The following is a 19752-nucleotide window of genomic DNA, read 5'->3' as shown; positions in this document are numbered from 1 at the left end:
GGGCAGTTTGTGAAGAACTGCAGCCTGTGGGAAGGACTCTTGTTGGAGAAGTTCATGAGAGAGTGTGGGGAGTCCTTCCCCTGAGAGGGAGGGAGTGGAAGAGTGCAATGAATGGACCACAGACTCCATTCCCCATTCCCTTGTTCTGCTGCAGGGGGAGGAGGTAGAGAAAATACAGTGAAGTTGAGTCTCAGAAGAAGGGAGGGGTGTGGGAAAGATATTTTTGAGATTTGGGTTTATTTCTCATTACCCTGCTCTGATTTGACTGGTAATAAATTAAACCGATTTCCCCTACTTCAGTCTATTTTGTCTGTGAAAGTAGGTGGTGAGGGATCTCTCCCTTTCCTTGTCTCAACCCATGAGCCTTTTGTTTGATTTTCTCTCCCTTGTCCTGCTGAGGAGGGGAGTGGTAGAGTGGGTTTTGTGGGTACCTGGCATCCAAACAGTGTCAATCACCACAAACACAAAGAAATTATCTTTAAATATAAGGTCTCAGAAGAAACTGCAGTTCTTTTGGCATCTCCACACCATTTTAGCTTCCAACTAAAGGAGTAAACCTGTGAGAGTAGATGTAACCTTAAAAACTGGCCAACTGTTAAAAAAAAAAGAACTTGCAGATTAAACCAAATTAACAAGGTCTTTGAAGGCAGCAAGAAGGTTTTATCTAAGCAAAGGCTATGGCACAATCTTAACCTGCAGCAGTGCTTATTGTACTGTATCAAATCTCTCATCAACTTTGGACAGGCAGTTCACCCATCTGACACCACAGGAAATCATTCCAGTAATAGTGAAAAATATGGTTCTATTTCTGAAAGAATTTAATGCCTGACACTGCACCAACTGGAGAATGACTGGTGTTTCCACCATAACCTGCACTTGAGAGAAGGCAAGTAGTCTGATCTCTATATTATGCATCATTTCAGAATGAATTCTCAGAATGAGAGAACAAATAACAGCTGTAGTTAGTTGGAGTAAAAATGGAATGTAGATATAAATGATTTTTACAAAGTAACCTGATATTTGTCTGTTGACACAATAACTGATTTTCCAGATGAGGGAAACACAGTAGACCTAAGGTATCTCAGTTTAGCAAAGGATGCTGTTCTTGCATGTATGAAATACATTTTAGATTTTGCTTAATAAACTGGGCTCAATTCTGTTCTCCTAAAATGATAGGAAGAAAAAACAGTTTGTAATATGAGAGGGAAATTAAAGAGTTTGGGTCATCCCAGAATAGAAAAATGAAGGCTGACTGAAGATATGACTGATATTTAAAAATATGCCAATGAGTAAACACAATGGAGGAGGAAGAGCTATTTAAACTAAAAGACAATGTTGGCAGAAGAACAAATGGGCATAAAATGACCATGAACAAATTTAAGCTGGAAGGCGAGAGGTTTCTAGTTATCAGAAAGCTGTCTTTCAATGAAGAAGAAAGCCCTTCTAAACGGTTTTTAAATTAAGCTCAGTAAGTTTATTATTTGCTTTACATGACACACACGTTCACCAGCATGGGATTTGATTCTGTGACATAGAAGTCCCCTTTCATTTTATATCTTACACAAAGCAGCAATTACTCTTGAGATATACTAACCTCTCTGGCAGCATGCACTCACTGTTAAACAGCACTCAGCATGACTAAAATGTTCTTCAGACAGAAAAACAAGAGACTTTGATATTCAGCTAATCTCCAGAAGATTTAAACAGACTGAATGCAAAGACTTTTTCCCATCCTGCAATGTCTCTAAGGCTAACACACTCAAATAAATCAATAAGACCAAGTTTTGTGTGAAAATTGTCACCTCAGTCAGCGCTGCATTGGGTCCTAGTGCTAACCACAAAACTGTGTGTCACATGTTGAGCTGCCAACAGCCATATTTCCAGCCTTGAAAAATGAGGATGTGAGGATCTGGAGAAATGCTGATTTGAATAATTGCAACCTACTAGTCACAATGTCAGTAATGGAGATAATATTCCTGTGTATTTTAAAAGCTGTGAAATCCTCCCCGCAGATGACGGGTAGTATTATTCATTCTTATTTGTTTAGCTGAATTTAGAAATGAGCCTGGAAGGGGAAAAAAAAATGTGGATATCCAGCAAACAGGATATATTTTATACCCATTTTATATCATGCATAGTATACTTAATTGGAAAAAAATGAAAATTGAACATAAACATCAATATTCTAATAATATTAGGGTAGGAAATTGGAATAAGCTGTAAGCATCTATCTTAACTAATGCCACCATGCTTTTTAGTGTTGCTGAATGTCACATTCAAGGAAAAAACATTTTCCTCGGCGGAACTTTCTCAGTGCTATCATTTTGTACAGCAGTCTGAAACACAGAAATCTCCAAATTAAGAAACCTATTCCTTTTGTTTTTCAGTGTCAAAGCCATGATTCCTCCGGGGGAATGCCTGTATGCTGGGAGGAAAAGGAGGAAACCCATTCAAAAACAGTTAAGTATCATATTCATCAGGAGGGATCTCCATCCAAACATACGGGCTGGAAATGAGGTGGAAGAATGGTTCCCTTCCTTCTGTGGTCCACTGACACAGGGGAGACCTAATCTTCTTCTCTGCAATAAGGAACCCCTGGCTGGGAGGCTGGCCCTTCATGGATGTCTCCAGAAAGGATGCCAAGCCTGGCTCAAACCATCCTTACCCATCACTAGGTGTCCCAGGAGGAGGCCAGTGGTGGTTGTGGTGGGTACTGCCCACTGTGGTGCTGCCATGGAGAGTGGAGAGGGACAGTGCCCTTTCATAGGCAGAACACACTGGTGGGCTAAATGTCAGCTGGGCAGTGGGTCGGAGGGGTGGCTGTCACCTTTGTGCTTCCATGCTCCGTGCTGCCTGTTGAAAGAGCTTTTTGAGAAGCCATGTGTTGAGTGGCACCAGAGCACTGGCATTGCACTCCCCCCTTCCCCTTTCCTGGGCTTAGCCTTGCGTGGGGCATTGCTGAGTCCAACATGTGTGAGCTGGGAAAGTGGGTCAGTTCAGCCAACTGAAAGAGCAGACTGGTGAGTCACTTTTTGCATATAGAACACATAATTTTCAGGCTTCTATTTACTATGGGATCACTTTCATTAGGAGAAAAATGGGAGAGAGGAATTGTGTATACGAAGGCAAAGAAGGAAAAGAAGAAGTACAATGGAAATTTGTTACTACAAGATGCTTGAAATGGGAGGGGGAAGGAAAAGGTTGCTATCACTCAAATGTAAATGAGTTCCAGATGCCATAAACCGATCTGTGAAATAAAGCTTTTTAATGTAATCATCCCACATTTTCTGTGTTACACTTGATTATATGATTATGAAACGCACATTTTTACTGTGTTAAAATTATGAACTGGCACTGGTGGCCTTCACACGCAATTTAAGGATGAGAAGGTAACTAAAATAGATTTCCCTATTTTCAGTTTTCAGAAGTTCTAAAAATAACCTACTTGGCTTAAAATTTTTCATACTGGTCTAAAGTCAAAGGGGAGTTTCTCTGAATGTTTTAATGACATCTGTTGATATTGTTTGGATTTTTGGGCAGTATTTACTCATGAACCACTTGTTCCCACTTAAAAAAATTGTTTCTTTTAGTATAAAAGGTATCATATTTCAATAGACAAAGATAATGAAATTATTCTTCCTGCAAAAATCCCGAGTGTTGAATTCGAAATGTGTGTAAGATTTCTGCACTACTCTTTCAGTATGGATGTAGATATTTGATTTTATAACAACTGCAAGAGGGATGGAACATTTCCAGTACATTAAATTACCTCTGTGCAGAACTGTTTATGGATCATTACTTTTGTGAGAAAGGACGGAGGCTTTCAGCTGCTTTGAGAAACATTAAGATTATGTTTGGAGTTTACATGCTAGCTAGAACTCCTCTCAAAGACCAATTATAGATAAATGCAATGGCTAAGAAAACTACCTGCTAACAAATCACAGAAATTACCTCATTAGCCTTTTTTGAAGTTCTGGCTTTAATACCCTCTGAAGCAAATTCTCACTTTACACAACCAAGTTTTCTTGGGAACCTTTGCAGCTAATGTTGCCTTGAAAATAGCTTTTCTATGATGTTGCAGTGCAGGTATCTGAGTATGAACTTATCAACCCAGGACATGAACAATTTTGATTAAGAAACATGGGCTAAAGCAAAAGGAACTGTTTGAATTGTTAGAATACTGAACTCCCACACTGGAGACAGCACTCCATTTTCTGTGGTTAGTTACTTACCGCTTGCTGGGGATGATTTTTCAGTTCCTAGCAACACTGGTCTCTTCCTCAAACCTTATCTGTTTGTGGGCTTGGTCTCTGGTGAGCCTTTCCTGTGCCTATTCCCTCTCTTGGGGACTTTCCTCTAAAGAGGCTCTGAGTGCCCCAGGCTGACAGAGCTCCTTTCCTGGTCTGTGTTTTTCAGTCCTGCTGCTCTTACTGACATTTCAGGACTCTGACTCTGTTATGCTGCCTTGAGTAATTTATCTGGAATTCAGAAGAGAAGACAAAGGCTATTAATTGAGCAGCATATTTAACCATTATTTTAATCCATGTTGTACCATCTGTGTTACAGCTTTTTCCTCCTGTTTGACAGCACAGAGCTTTCTCCTCCACAGCCTTCTTGTACTTTCCCCCCATCACTCTGCCAATGAATCAAGGTAGATACTGACACCTGTTCTGGAAGGAGTATTTGTTCAGTTGTAAAACCGGATTTTTCACAGGAAATAAAGTTGATGGGTATTCTTTGGCCAGTCCTCTCTTTTTAATGTAAATAGTCTCTAGAATCTACCTTTCTTTTAACAAAAGGATAAGTGAGCTCGGGTACCTCACTGTGAACAGGATACTTGTATTTCAGTAGGGATTCATGGATTAGTGGTTTCAAAGGTCAGAATTTAAAGGACAGAGGTGCAGCTTTCCCCTCTGCAGAACAACTGGGCCATTTATATCTCCCCATACTCAGTGCATCCCAGGAAGCCAACTCTCTGACTCTTCATAATCTTTTCATGATTAGACTGTCAACCAGGTGGTGATCCTACAGTTCTGGCTTTTATGTCACAATATCACAGAATGGTATTATTCATTATGTTCATGAATGTTTTTCAAGCACAGGAATTTTATTCTGAGGTGGTTTTACAGAACAGCGGTGAAAATGTATAAAAAAGGTCCATGGGAGAATACATAGACCCACAAGACCGTGGAAGAATGTGTGGAAAATTTTACTGTTTCAGTCTTGATTTCTACACAGAACTAGCAGAGACTACCTTCATTAGGTTGCCATTCTTCAGATAACATATAAGGTTTGGGTTCTACTTTGATACATGCAAGAAAATTTAAAAAAACATAGCTGTTTTCCTTTTGTGCCCAAAATCTCCCAAACAAGCTACAAGATTAAATGTGATCGACACTAAAGAATTTTGGCGTTTATGGACACAGTTCAAACACCTGGAGCTCAGGCAGATTGAAAATTTTCCATCAGATATGCTTTTGGCCAGGCAGCTGGCATTTTGACTAAAGGAAACGTTTTCTACCAAGTGTTTATTTCCTGTGGAAATCTAACATTTTACTGGTAATTCAAGCATCTGGAAATTAAAGAGATCTTGTCTTTAACCACAAGCTAAAATCACTGTGTTGAAATTAATACTTAAAAGTGCTAAGGCAAAGCTTCAGGACAGTTACCATTTGAGAACTTTGAGAACTTCAACCTCTTCCTCATCTCAAACCCTGGCATCTTGTAAAACCCTCTCCCTCTACAAAACATTTATTGGAATGTTTTACAGCTCTTTAAAGGCTACTACACCTGCCCTAGCTCTGAGTGTATCTATAACTGCTCCAGACCTCTCTCCTGCTTCCTGGTTCTCAATTTAAGACCCTCTGTGGCATGGCCCTTCCTCTTACTTGGTACCACACTATCCCACATCTCATCTGCTCTGCTGGTATTATGTCTTCTTGACCACTAGTTCTGCTTCCACCTTTCCTTGCTGTGAAGACACAGGAGACACAAAAGGTGGCAAAGGGCCGCCTTTCCTTCAAGCAGCTTTCTCTCATTCTGTCCTTTTGGCTTGTAGGAGATACACACAGATGTGTGTGTATGTCAACATCCACACATACATGGCTGCCACTGGAGCTCAGCTCTTCCAGGATTCCTACACAATGTCCAAGCACAGCTCAGTGACAGGGGGTGCTGGTCAGTACACTCATGATAATCATCTGTTGTTACTTTGCTCTCAGCCTATCTGTTGCATCTCATGGCCTCTCTTCCCTTTCCCCTCTTACTAAAAGCTTGCTGTCATGGTAAATGATTGGACCTTTCTCCACTCAGGTCTTCTGCTGGTTTAACACTTTGACAAACTTATAAAAACTCATTCAGAATGAAATTTCCATTAACAGGGTAGGGTTCTGCAGAGGGTAGGGAACAGCAGACAGAACTGTAGCTGCAGGAAATTCCTCTGCCAGCTCACCAAACTGGTTTGCACTAGTGCCAGTCTGTGTGTCATGGGCACACCGAATCACTAATGCCAAAATGGCTCAATGCCTTGTGTACCACCAGAACAGAAAATGTTCTCTGCATCAGCTCCCACGGAGCTCCCACTGCACAGGGACTGCTAATGTGGGTCCTGCACAGGTACAAGTACTTGTTACTACTGGGCAGTTTAACAATGTGAAGAAAGAAAAGGCAGATTTATTGCTTTTATTACATGTGCTCATTAACTATAGCAGTGTTGTATGGAAAGCAGAGTAAATGAGTGATCATCAAGTGACCCCTTTGTCTCTGTTTACAGTTTGACAATCCTGAGTTTAACATGAACACAACAAGCACCATCTACTTTCAGCTCAAAATAAAGGCTAGAATTTTCATTCACCTCAAAGCAGCGCACTGAAGATTTTCCTTTCCTGTACCTTTCTGTTTATGGCTAGCTAACAGAGCCTTTCCATGGAACTCACATTGTTTAAAATCACATCCACTTGGCACCTTACTACCATTTACATCAAACCCCTGTTTGTTTGGATTCACTCCCTTACTGAATCATTTCCTTGAGTTTTCAGGAAGACTCTGTCCTGAACTTTCTCCCATAGTCTTTTTGCACCATTCCCTGCCATCTCCAGAAAACTATTCCTTGCACTCAGTACAAAGGCAGACCACCTGATTGCTTCAAACCATTCCTCTCTGGCATAGAGCAGTCACTATTTTATGTGGTAAATAGGCTTGAACAACTTCTATTTCTATTTCATATTACTCTTGACAATTTTTACCTCTTGAACTCATCAGTTTAATTTTCCTTATTGGAATTAATTTCTTCTGTCCTACATTGCTGCCTTGCTTCAGCTGGTTTGTCAGATGTAAAGACTGATTAACAAAAGCTTATGTTCTTTAGCTTCTGCTCAGCTATAGGCTATGTTCCCAAAAAATTACTGCCCTTCATAGATCAGACAACTGTTTGGTGTTATAGGATGGTTGGGCCTCAAGATTTACTGCAAAAAATAGTTAGCTCAGAAAAAGTAAAAAACACTATTCCTTCTTTGTAAATTCCATTATTTGTTCTCATATTTTTCCTCTCTCTGATACAGGAAAGTCATTAATTTATCCCAATCAGCAAAATTTTCTCCATGTCTTTGGAAGCAAATCATTGTGTTGTTGAAGAACCCCATATTAGTATTGGCAATTTTGAATGAAATTGCAGAAATTAAGTATTTTCAGTGAAACCTACCTCAGATGTTTTTCTGTCCATTCTGTCCACTGATGCTGTTCCCCTGAAGTAAGCTTCTCAAAAATAGCAATGAATTTTTCATACCTGATTTGCTTTAAGAGGTTTTCAGTTAGCAGCAGAACACAAACAAAACTGCTCATCAAAAAACTGATTTTTTTTTTACTAATTCTGAGCACAATTTTTTTAGAATGGCAACTGCAATGAAAAATTTATACTGTTGTAATTTAACACCTTAGCCACCTTTTGAAATGCTAATTCTCAAAATTAAACTTATAATTGAAAAATGCAGTAAATGTGTGTAACATGAAAACACAGTAGTAAAGTGTGACAAATAATTAGCTTTTACTCTCCTTGTCCACTGGAACATCAGCTACCTACTTAAGATTATGATTGTTGGATTCATTGAGGTGAAAGTAGAAACTGTTAGCACAACCATAGTTTTCTTACTTGCTGTTTCCCCTTCCTGAGTATCCATGTATGGCTCCAGTGTCCCATAGCTCACACCTGGATAATGCAGTTGGCTAGTGCTGGGTCCAGCAAAAGCTGGCTACTGAAAGGAACCACCTTCTCAGCCTCCCACTCAGGTCTCCTTGCTTAATGGACAGGTCTGTGCTTCAGCACTGAGCACTCCACTCATGGAAATAAGGTCCCCATTTCTGTGTGCAAATGCACCAGCTTCTCCTCTTGAGAACACCTTACAATTTCTCTAGGAATATCAGTGGACATGCCAAAATTGAGGTTCCTTACTTGTGATGTATTTCATCTTAATGAATTTTCACAATAGCTATTCTAGGTTCTCTAGTACTGTCCATTACATAAGAGGAGCACAAAATGGGGATGGACTTGCTTGGCCTAGAAAGCTGAGTAACTTTAATCTCTATGTTTTGTGAGGAATATCAATCTTAAGAAAACAAGTTCTTATATTTGTTATTCATGAGGTAGAAAGGTAAAACTGAGAATGTACACAGGAATTTTGAGCTTGAGGAAAGAATCTCTCTTCACCTTGCCTTCCATACTTTTTAAACTCATGTCTAAAGACAGAGTTTTATCTTAATTATCTCCTGACCCACAGGTTAACTTTGAGTCATTAAATTGAGGGAACTATGGGAAAGATTGTTTTGAATGAATACAGCAGGTATTGAACAGGTTCATGCATTAGTCATGGTAATTTTCCCCTGCTGCTCTGCCCCTCATTTTTACAACAAACGTGAGAATTTTTTTTCCCGGTATTGACTAGAACATGAAGATAACACCCACTTCCCTAAGGTGAGAGGTCCTGAGTAAGAGCTCTTCACTTTTGGCCTGATACAAAAAGAGATGACAAAGCCTGTGTCTTTGCACCATGGCAAATGCAGAATGGTAAATCTCTTTTTGTCAGAGGACAGAGACTTTAAATATTTTCATAGAAGCTAAACAAAAGTATTCCTGTTATCAATTAATTACATGCAGCCTCTCAATCTCAGGAAGTAAAACAGGTAATCGAAAATGTGTTCTCCACCACAGAAGGCCTGCAGTTGGGAATGAGAAATCCAATCCTTCAAAGAGACACAGAGACCGCCTGAATGCAGAACTGGACCACCTGGCCAGCCTCCTTCCTTTTCCACCTGACATCGTATCAAAGCTGGACAAACTTTCTGTCTTGCGCCTTAGTGTCAGCTATCTCCGAGTCAAAAGTTTCTTTCAAGGTAGGTTTCCTTAAGATCTCAGCATCCTGTTAAAAATATCCTTCTAATTTATTGCTGCTTTGTACTCATCCTGAGTAATAGTAACAAATAGTTTTATATTGATAAACACAGGGGGGAAAAAGGTCTATTATTGAACTTATTTTGTTCATGGGATGTTGCATTGGAAATTTCATTCATTTCCTCTTACGTAGTTTGTGTGTTTTTCACCAAATAGTGGGATAACCATCTTTCATCAGCAGGCTTTAGAAAATGGGGAAGCATAACTGTAAAATCACTAAACTGGGAAAGAAACTTGGGGCAAATGTAATACCTGTTAATAGTTTGAATTCTCTATTTGAAGCTGTTATTACGAAAGTTCAAAATGTCTGTTTAAGTACAATGTGAAAGTCAGCCAACTACTGTATTACCTATGTTTGCTGTAAGCCAGAAGGAAATGGTTTCACCTGAAAAGCAAAATGATCACTGTCTTTCAGGGTAAGAGAGACTCAAAGTTTAAAGTGCTGAGTAGAGCTGTACTAGGCTATGCTTCATTTGTAAAGTTGTCTGGCACCCCACAAAGTGAAAGCTAAATATGCATTTTCAGATGCACATAAAATGAATTCTTCCAAATTTGAAGATATTTTGAGTTTCTTCTGTTGCTGAGGAGTTCACAAGAGCAAAATCCAGATGAGTGGTTTAATAATGGAGATTCCCTCTAGAGTTGTTTTCAAAAAAAAAAAGGAAAAAATGTCCTGTGTATGAAGGAGTATAGTTGACCAAAACTTATATGTGGACTGCAGAGATAAATAGAAATATTTTTATGGGCATTATTTTTCCTTTATTTTCCTTTATTTTTTCTTTATTTTTTTCCCATTACTACTCCGTATGATGCACAGCGTGGACATATATATATATATATAATTTATTTTTTCTTTTCTTCAACCAAAGAATAATATCTGTTGGTCGCCTTCTTGCTTTTAAAATGCATTTTAGTATAAAAGAAACACCAGTTTGAAGAGACTTTGTCAGGCTGCAGGGCATTTTACAAGGCTGACATGAGATTACAAAGGGTGATATCACGGATAGCAGGAGCCTCCCGTGTCAGCTGTGGCAGGTGGTTGCCCAGCCTCCAGCATCCTGCAGTTTACAGAGTGCCTCTCTTTCCCTTTAAACACATACCTGAGTGCTATGGCCTCTTCCTCTAAGCATGACTTTCGTTTCTCTTGCATTCACAAGCAGTTAAATCTCTTCAGCTGCCTTTACTACCCTTCTGGAGTTTCTAAGATCCACTGTCTCCTTTTCTTATCTCATCCTTAGGGATGAGATAAAAGGAAAACAAGTAAATCCAGGCTGCATTATGTTGAAATGTTCTGTGTTCCATGCTTTGAGAGATTTCATTTAATTTAATCCCCAAATTACCTAATTGAACACATAGTTTGTGTTCCCTTCATTCTTATTTTTAAATGTTTACATCATGAAACTAAGGTTACAGAAAGCAGTGTTTATAGTAAAGGAAGGAAACTACATGGCATATTAAGACAAGAGGGCAGGCTGGAGCTTCAGAAGGGTGGAGTGGAGGAGAGGTGAGCTGTGGAAACTGAGCTGCCTGAGGAATGGTTGCAACTGTTTGTGTAAGGGCAGAATCTGCCACATCCCTCATGAACATCATGATCTACTTGTAATTATGAAGAAAAAAGGCAAAATCTGTTTGTTTGGGGGTTTTTTAAAGGAAAAGTTTTGTTAGCAAGTCACCTAAAAAAGCAAACAAACATATTCATCCCAGTGTTTCAATCTTTGTTGTGATGAAAGAGAAGAGCAGAAATGGATTTCTGTTTGTGGCTTTTTAAATCAAAGGGTGGCACTAAATTGGAAGCTTATAAGCATTCTGAGGACAGAGAACAGACCAGTGGCATACAGAGATGTTAGAAAATTGGATAAAAAAATGTATCTGGAAAACTGGCTTAGTAAATCTGTACTAATTCACTCAGGGAAAATTAATCCAAAGAAACTGGTGTTCAATAGAAAAGACAAACCTGGAAAAGAGAACATAAAAACAATAATTGAAGAGGGACAGTGGTCAGCAAGTTGTTCTGTGCCTGTAATACAATATGTTGACATAAACAAGAAAGCTAAGTGTGGATTTTGGTCTGTTTGCCCAGAGGCAGCATGTCACTACCCAGGAAGGTTATAATCCCTCTCTGCATGAGACCGTCATGACTCCATCTGGAATAGAGCTTTCTGTTGTGGGCATCTCTTGGTCACAAGGGCATTAGTACATATTAAAGGGTTTGGAACAAACACAGACAAGAAATGACTATAAAGTTGCATGGGCAAAAAAAAGTCAACGAAAAAACCAAACAACCCCCAAAAAACTAAAGTTAGCTCAAATGTGTACAATTTATATTCTCTGGCTGTTTGTCTTCATAGGAGAAAAAGATGACAAGGGAAAGAATTGCTCAGGATATTTTAGAGAGGCACAATGGAGGAACCAAGGAATGATACTGCCCAAGATGAAATTTGTCTTGAATATCAGGGAAAACATATCTGTAATGAGTTCTGTTCAGCTATCCAATATTCCTAAAGTGAATGCAGTGCAGATTCAGTACATTTGATTCTGTAGTGTGTGACAGACAGTGCAGTGCATCTTCTGTTTAAAAAACCTTTTCTCTGAGTTTTGAGGAAGTTAAGCTTAAATTTCAGGTCTTTAAAACATGTTTTTAAGAATATTGTTTGCCATTTTAAAAAGTAAATGAGTAGTGCTGCTTGACATAGAAGTTCATATGTAACATTGCATGCTCAAGCCATAACAGGTCAGCAATTCCCATGCCAGTTACAGTGGCACACCTTCAGCAATGCCAGCAGTTTCTGGGCACACTCATTTATTTACCACTAGGTGTCCTTTTAGTAGCTACTCTGCCGTAGTCAGTGCCAGCACAAAGCTGTTCATGAAGATCAATAGCCACCTGGAGGGAGTAGCCTCACTATATTGACTTCAAGTGTGAAAATGGTTTTGCAAGGAATTTGGTATTAGGGCATACAGAACATCCATCAGTAATTTATTCCCATTTTAGTGACCATTAGAGGTTAGCACCCTGAAGCATATGGCCTGTTCATCTTAGTTGAGTTGTTTAAGCAAAGGCCTGGTTCCTTTCTAATATTTAGACCTGGTGGTTGAGACAGATATTCCTAGGATTCAGTTTAAGTCATTTTGGTGAATTCCCTCCCTCATTCTTAGAAATGTTTTCCTTTTGCTTCAGAACAATTAATCTGTCTACTTGTTTAAGATTCTTCATATCTCTGTTATCAGTTGGCAGAGGCTCTATTAATACCCCCTCTCCCCAGAAGCTATAGCATTTAGTCATTTTGCATTTTCCTGATAAGCACTTCGAAACGGCTTGCAGCAATAACCTTCCAATCTCACTGGATCTCGTGTGTGAAGCAGCTGGGTCTGAACCAGGGTTAGACCTGACTGAGACATCAACTGCTACAGGAAACTGTGACTGTCTTTTGGCCCTGACAAGGATTTGCTTTGGGTGGGGCTCCTGTGAGCATGGAGTGGCACTTACTGTCTGGGACCACTTGAGTTTGCTAGGCCTCTGTCTTGGACATGTTCCATCTCAGTTAATTGTAGTCTCTCTTCCTTTGCCACTCTTGACAATACATCATCCTCCAGTACTTCTTATTTCTCAGTTTTTCCACTGGAGAGGAAATGGTGGTCTTACTCCACTTCAAAATCAGCCCCATTTTGTTGTTTATTCAACTTGTTCTACCTTCTAGTACAGGTAATGATTTAGTAAATAAATATCAGAAGAACCTTGTCCTTTTAGCAGCTTAGGTCCTTTCTGAGAGAGAGCTAACTTATGTTTCCTAGTCTTAGTAAGGAAACCACCTACAACAATTTAGATAGACCAAAACAGTTACAACTAGGGCTATATAGCTCCTCCTCTTTCAGTTCTTAGTGTAGCTAACCTTGTATTCATAGACCACTCCATCTTTTCTTTCAACATCTCATTCATTAATGCTAGACCTTTTAGCCATAATCATTCCTGATAAATGATAGTTGATGTTGAGCATAGCCTTAGATGGGAAATGTAGAGACCTCAATATGGATCAGTTTTTTAATTTTAAATCCTTTACTACATAATTTATATAAAGCATAATTTAATTCAATAGCTTGTTATTTTGCCCATCTGGACATTTTTTGCATACACACATATACACACGCAAAAGCAGAGACATTCATGCATGCACAGAACAGTGTCTTCCCAGCAAAAATTTCCTTCATGTATTATTTTGAATCTCTGTGTTTACTTCAGACTTCAGTGCCTTCTCTGTATTTACTTACTTCCAGACTTCATTTGATTTTGAAAGCTAAAAATCTGATAGATTTATGGATGACTAAATATGGACTGTAGAGAGTCACAGATGAACTCTGTGAATAAATATCTGAAAAGTTTCTGTAAGTTTTATATTTAAACTGCAATCCAGATCTTTGCAAAATTAGTGACAGCCAAGCATGGAGATATGTTTTTTGACCTGTGTTTGACTAAAGTTATATATGGATTGTAAACTGAATTACAATAAAGTTTGAGAAATTTTTCTACAAATGTTAGTTCATCTGTTTCCATGTAGAATTAAAAATTTTAGGAAACAAGCCTGTAGTGAACCTTCCTGAGTAAAGAATAAGCTATGCCTTAACCTGAGGGTCATTGTCTAATATGTTTGCAAATCTGCAACATGGCTGATTTAATACCTTCCTTTACAATCCCTAAAATCCAAGCTGAAAGTTTCCTATTTCAGTTTAAGCCCCACTTCTGTAGAAAAATAAATTGTTTCTATTTCTTGTGGCATCTCAGCTTTTACAACCATGAAAATGATTCTAGCAGATGAAAGCAAAAAGAGGCAATAAACACTGAACTATTTTGTTTTCATTGTCTGTAGCTCCCCTTCTGCTGAGTAGCAGAAAACTATTTTTCCAATCTTGTATGGTTAAAGGGCTTCCAGCATGATTTTTATAACCTTCCCTTCCCTGCTGCTTCTGATACTATACATTGGCTTTTCTGTTTCTCTTCTTATACATTTGTCCTTTATTTTATTAATTTTTAAAAGAGATTTTCAGTGAGCTTCCAGTCACTGAAGAACTCAAGATTTTGTTAAAGTGTTTTTTTCTTACATTTCCCATTCTTCACTGCCATTGAGACAGTTTACACTTATCTCCAGTATACTGGATGTTGAAAAAACATCCATCTTCTATTTCCCTTAGATTATGTGTCCTCTGAGATTTTTCCAGGTGTAATGAAATCTCCCTCCTGTTGGTCCTCTGTCTTCCAGTGCTGTGGCTTGGATTGCTGCTACTGCAAGAACCATTCCAGGATTTCCTGGTCACTTTCACCAAGCTGCTGTATCTTCTTCTAACCCATTTCTCCCCTTCAATTAAAACTCTTATATACATACATACATACACACACACACACACACACACACACACACACATATATATGTTTTAATTGATTTTTAATGGTTTATATATATATATATATATACACACACACATACACTTAATGGGTTCTATATCTTTTTTAATGGTATAGATAATTTTTAATGTTATATATATATGTGTGTGTGTGTGTACAATTTTTTTTAGGTTTGTTATTTATTTTTTTCCCTTTTCTGAGGGAAGCAGATTTTCTCAGGGTAGCACACACTGTGTGGTTTCTGTCTTTCTTCTGATTTAGCATTTATGTTAGTGGGTCATTTCCTTTTATTTGTCTATGTGTTTGGTGTGATCCAATTCCCATCAATGCTTACCTTTAATGGAAATTGAATTTATCCCTTTTAAGAAGAGAGCAACAAAGGATTCCTCCCAGCTGGCCTGATTTTGAGTATCCTCAATTATTTGCAATGTGTTCCAGCTTTGTTCTTCTCCTACAGTGTCCATGGCTGCTACTCTCCTAGGTCAGAAGCATAATACTGTGATTGAGGTTCCTCAGGTTCATTCATTAGACCCTTTAGGCTATTATTTCTTGTAATATTTGAATGTTTAGTGCTGCAGCCCCTGCTGCAGACCTGTTTCTGGTGTGATATGCATGACACTCCAGCGGCACAGAAAATTAAGGTCTTAAAACCTGGGATGGGTAAGGAAGCACAGAATGATTTTGCTTTCAGTGCATAATCTGCAATGTAACACTACCCAACAGTGCTGTAGGAGTGCTGCTTACCTGAACCAAAGCTCCTGGTCTGAGGATTCAAGGTTCCTCTGCAGTGCATGTACTGTGCTTCCCAGTACTACTTTCTACCCCACTGTCTCTTCCTAATAATTCTGTTTTCCCAGAGTTTTCTTTTCAAACTCTCAGTATTTTTTTTTTCCTGGATTGACAAATTCTGCTTCTTTGGTATAAATATGTATTTTAGATTTTTACTTTACATAAGCATGGAAATTTTTTCCACAGCAATATTCAACTCATTTGAAACTAATTTCATATGTTTGAGCTTACTATTACAATTATGGCCTATACTGGTTCCGTTTCTGTGGGAAAAATTAATCTGTCATTCGTTAGCCAGTTTCAGTAGCCTGATGATTTCCCTTTAATTTTAAACCATAGTCTTAGTGAATCACAGATTCACAGACAGGTTGGAGATGGAAGTAACCTCTGGAGGTCCTCTGATCCAAGCCCCCTGCTCAAGCTGGGTCACTGTGAAACAGTTTCCCAGGACCGTGTCCAGATTGCTTTTGAATATCTTCAATGGTGGGGAGTCCATAGTGTCCTTGAGCAACCTCAGCCAGTGCCTGGTCACCCTGGCAGTGAAAATGTGTTTCCTGAGGTTCAGAGAGAGCCTCCTGTGTTTCACTTTATACTCATTTACTCTGATCCTGCCACTGGACACTTCTGAAAAGAACCGTGCTGTTCTTTCCACCCTTCCTTTAGGTATTTATACACTCTGATGAGATCCACTCTGAGCTTTCTCTTCTCCAAGCTGAGCAGTTCTAGCACTCTCCCTCTCTCAGCCCTTCCTCATAGAAATGCTCTAGTCTCTTCATCGTTTTTGTGTCCTTTCATTGGACTCTCTCCAGGTCCTTTAAAATGGATATATTTAGAATAGATATAGGAAAAATAAAATAATAAATCTGAAATACTAATAAATCTTTTAAGGAAGATTTATAAGAACAGGATAAAATACCTAAATCAGCAACAACAACAAGGAGGAAATTATACATCCTTGATTCCATCTCTTCATTCCCACCAATCTTCTCTTGGTATGACTTATATTTTGATTTCCATTATGTAAATAATTAAAGGCTTTCAGATTATCCTCAAACAACTTTTTTTTTTTTAATGAAACCTTTACTTTGAGACACAAATCAAGGACTCAAGTTGTGTTCCTCTGATTAGTTATGGTTGAAGCTTATATTTTGAGTCAAGAATTCCCCAATGTATTTGAGTTTTTTAACAATTAGAAGTTTGGTTTTTAAAGACATCTTCTGCTGAGTTAGAGCATTCCCAGTCCTGTCCTCTGAAACACAATGTCTGAATGATTTTTTTCTTAGAAGAGAAATAAGACTTATAGTTTTTGAACATATACAAAGTGCCTTTAGCCTATGAATTGCTGTAGTCCACAGTCATAGCTTAATTAGACTGTAAGCATTTAGGTTGTTTAGGTTTCTTAGGACAGCATATTCAATGGCTTGTACTGAGAAGAAACTTTCGTGGTCAGAGTGGGTATCAGGTTAGGTTATTCCTGTGGCTGTATTGAACCGGCAAATTCAAATTTCACCAATTTTTGGAGTATTTTGGCCAAAAATGGACTGTTCATGAGAGAAACATTTTCCACTCTCTACTGCTTTGTAATTTTACCATCTTTTTAGCAATATAGCAAGTGAAAAAAGGAAAAACTGTTCTGCTGCATAAGTAGTATATAAATAGTTGAAGGAATTCCTACTGTCTGCAAATCATTGTCTAATCAAGTGCTAAAATACAACATCAGTGAAATTTTAGTAGAAGTGTCAAGGCTTCAAGCAGGATAGCTGCATTCAGTCATCCCTGAGACCTGTCAGGACTCCCTTCTTGAGAAGCCACGACAAATTGAATCTCCTCTACATTACTCGTTTTCAAACAATATTTTGGATTTTTTTGACTAGATTTTAAAATATATTTAATTGCCAGGGAGACGATTTTATTGGGACATATTGCTTATACTAATGGGTGGCTATTTTCTCTTGTTTCCTGGGGACACCATTCATACCATGTGACAAATAACTGAGGCTGCTTCATCCTACAGTTGCTCTTGCATAACCTGGAGATCTCTCTGTCCTTGGAAGGCCTTTGCTGACTCTTGGAGGAGAACTGTGTCTGCTCTTGGTGTCTTGTTGTAAGAGGGTGTACCTCCTTGTCCTGGCTAGCTTTCTCTTTAGTTTCCTGCAAACAAGATGGTTTTTGTAGGATGAGTGTTCATTTACAAGCAGGATTTACCTCAGAATGAACCTGTATTTAGGAAGAGCAAGACAATTTTAAATTGCTTGAATTCCTGTAACCTTTGAAGATCAAGGGAAACTGTGGAACAGTACGTTCTCTGTTGTGTTCTGAGACTGACTCTAAATTCAATACTTATTTTTTTGAGTAATGGAAAATGGAGGATCTTAGTTTCAGTTACAAATAAGATTCAGATATTTTCTGGTGCTCCTTGGGTGCTTGTGTCATGTGCTATGGATTGTTTATATTACCAGAGCTATTACAAACTCAGAGCTGTTAGAATGATTTAGTCACCTGCACAAGAAAGGCTGGACTACACAGATTTTATGCTGTCTTTGGGAAACACACCATCATTAGGATCCTTCTTGCAGAATTTTCTCCTGTAGTTCTGGATCTGTATCTCATACAACTTTTCTATTGCTGGATGCCATCCAAATGAACATCCCTGTAGGCTTCAATGTTTCTCTTGATCTTATCAAGACTGATTAGAAAACCAGGGAACTGGAAAAGACAAGTGACAGGAGGGCAGTCTTTGTTAGATTTCTCCTGAGGGCATTTGGCACTGGTAGAGTTCAACTGTTTCTACTGACAGTAGGAGTACTCTCAGGACCAGACATGTGATCAGCCACACACACAATGCCTGGTTTTATAGGTGTTCCCACAAACCACAGCTTCTACATTGGTACAATGCTAGGGGAAGTACCCAAAAGTACTTTGAGCTATTGAGTGTGGGTCTTCACATTTCTCCAACTTGCTCAGTCGTTCTTAACCATTTTGATTTGGTCGGCTTTTGTGCTCAGTGCATTTTCTTAACTCACACTGTGCACCTCATGTAGCATAGATATAAATGGATGTGTCAAGGATGTGTAAATAAATGTGGTAAATGCAAGTGGCAAGGAATAATCTGGGTCCATCTAATACAGGAGACAGATATACAGTCTTTTGTATTCAATGATGTTCATCTTGCTTGTGCACTGTGTTTGCTTAATCCCTGCTCTGCAGCAAAGGCCCTTCTTGGCCCAGCCTGGTACCAGCTGCTGAAATATCCTCAAAAAGTCCTCCATGGCTCAAATTCCATTATCCTGTGCTATAAGTAATGGACTTTCATTGATCTAATTCTCTTGTGTTTAGATCTTGGAGACTAATGAAAAACTTGGAGTTTTATTCCACTGTAACCCATGTTTTTTTTGGATATGGTTACAAGATTGGTTTTCATGACAAGAAAAATGGCATTTTTACATCAGAACTTGCTAGCAATTCCAGTGACTGTAGAAGATACTAGCAATAGTTTTGTTCTTATCACTGATACAATGAATGGGAGGTAGGAGAGCATTCCCCTAGGCGTGAACTTTGGCTTGGTTTACACTTGTTCTCAGCTTCATGAGTGATACCATCTCTGAGAGGAAGCGTGTATCTTTACTGTCAAGAAAATGATTTACTTTGTTACTTATTTTAAACACAGTTATGTTTTAAAGGCAAGACAATACCTCTTATCCAACAGAACAAGGAATTCAGTTTGGCATATTGTAGTTGCATAGGACTTTGAAGACAAAGAAGACAAATAGTTTTAGGCTAGTAAATAGTGTGGGAGATTGTCCTCCTAGCTTCCCTTCTTACTTTCCTTCTGCTGACTTTAGGGCTACAGCATATAGTAAAGCTCTGCAGAGAACTCTGATACAATGCTGATCACAAAAGCACAGAATCATTTCATTTGGAGAAGACCTCCAAGATTATCAAGTCCAACCTTTGACTCAGGACCACCTTGTCAACTAGACCATAGCGCTATGTGCCACGACTGTGACTCCACCATCTTCCTGGGCAGTCCATTCCGATACTTAATGATCCTTTAGTGAAGAAGTTCTTTTTAATGTCCAACCTGAACCCCTCTAATTGCATCTTAAGTCTGGGTCCCCTCATCCTG

At 38.7% G+C, this 19752-nt stretch overlaps 1 protein-coding gene across 1 annotated transcript in view; it reads left to right on the top strand.

The window, feature by feature from the left end:
• The first annotated feature begins 2391 nt into the window (after positions 1-2391).
• The window catches only part of AHRR (aryl-hydrocarbon receptor repressor), a 70823-nt gene continuing 53462 nt past the window's right edge, over positions 2392-19752 (top strand). The window contains exons 1-2 of the mRNA XM_033512178.1: positions 2392-2459; positions 9203-9384. Coding sequence (XP_033368069.1) covers positions 2398-2459; positions 9203-9384 — 244 coding nt within the window. The 5' untranslated portion in view covers positions 2392-2397. The remainder of the gene's footprint in view (positions 2460-9202; positions 9385-19752) is intronic.

Source organism: Parus major, chromosome 2 (assembly GCF_001522545.3).
Source record: "Parus major isolate Abel chromosome 2, Parus_major1.1, whole genome shotgun sequence".
NCBI lineage: Eukaryota > Metazoa > Chordata > Aves > Passeriformes > Paridae > Parus > Parus major.
The sequence above is the reverse complement of the archived record's forward strand: the minus strand, read 5'-3'. Positions and strand labels throughout refer to the sequence as shown.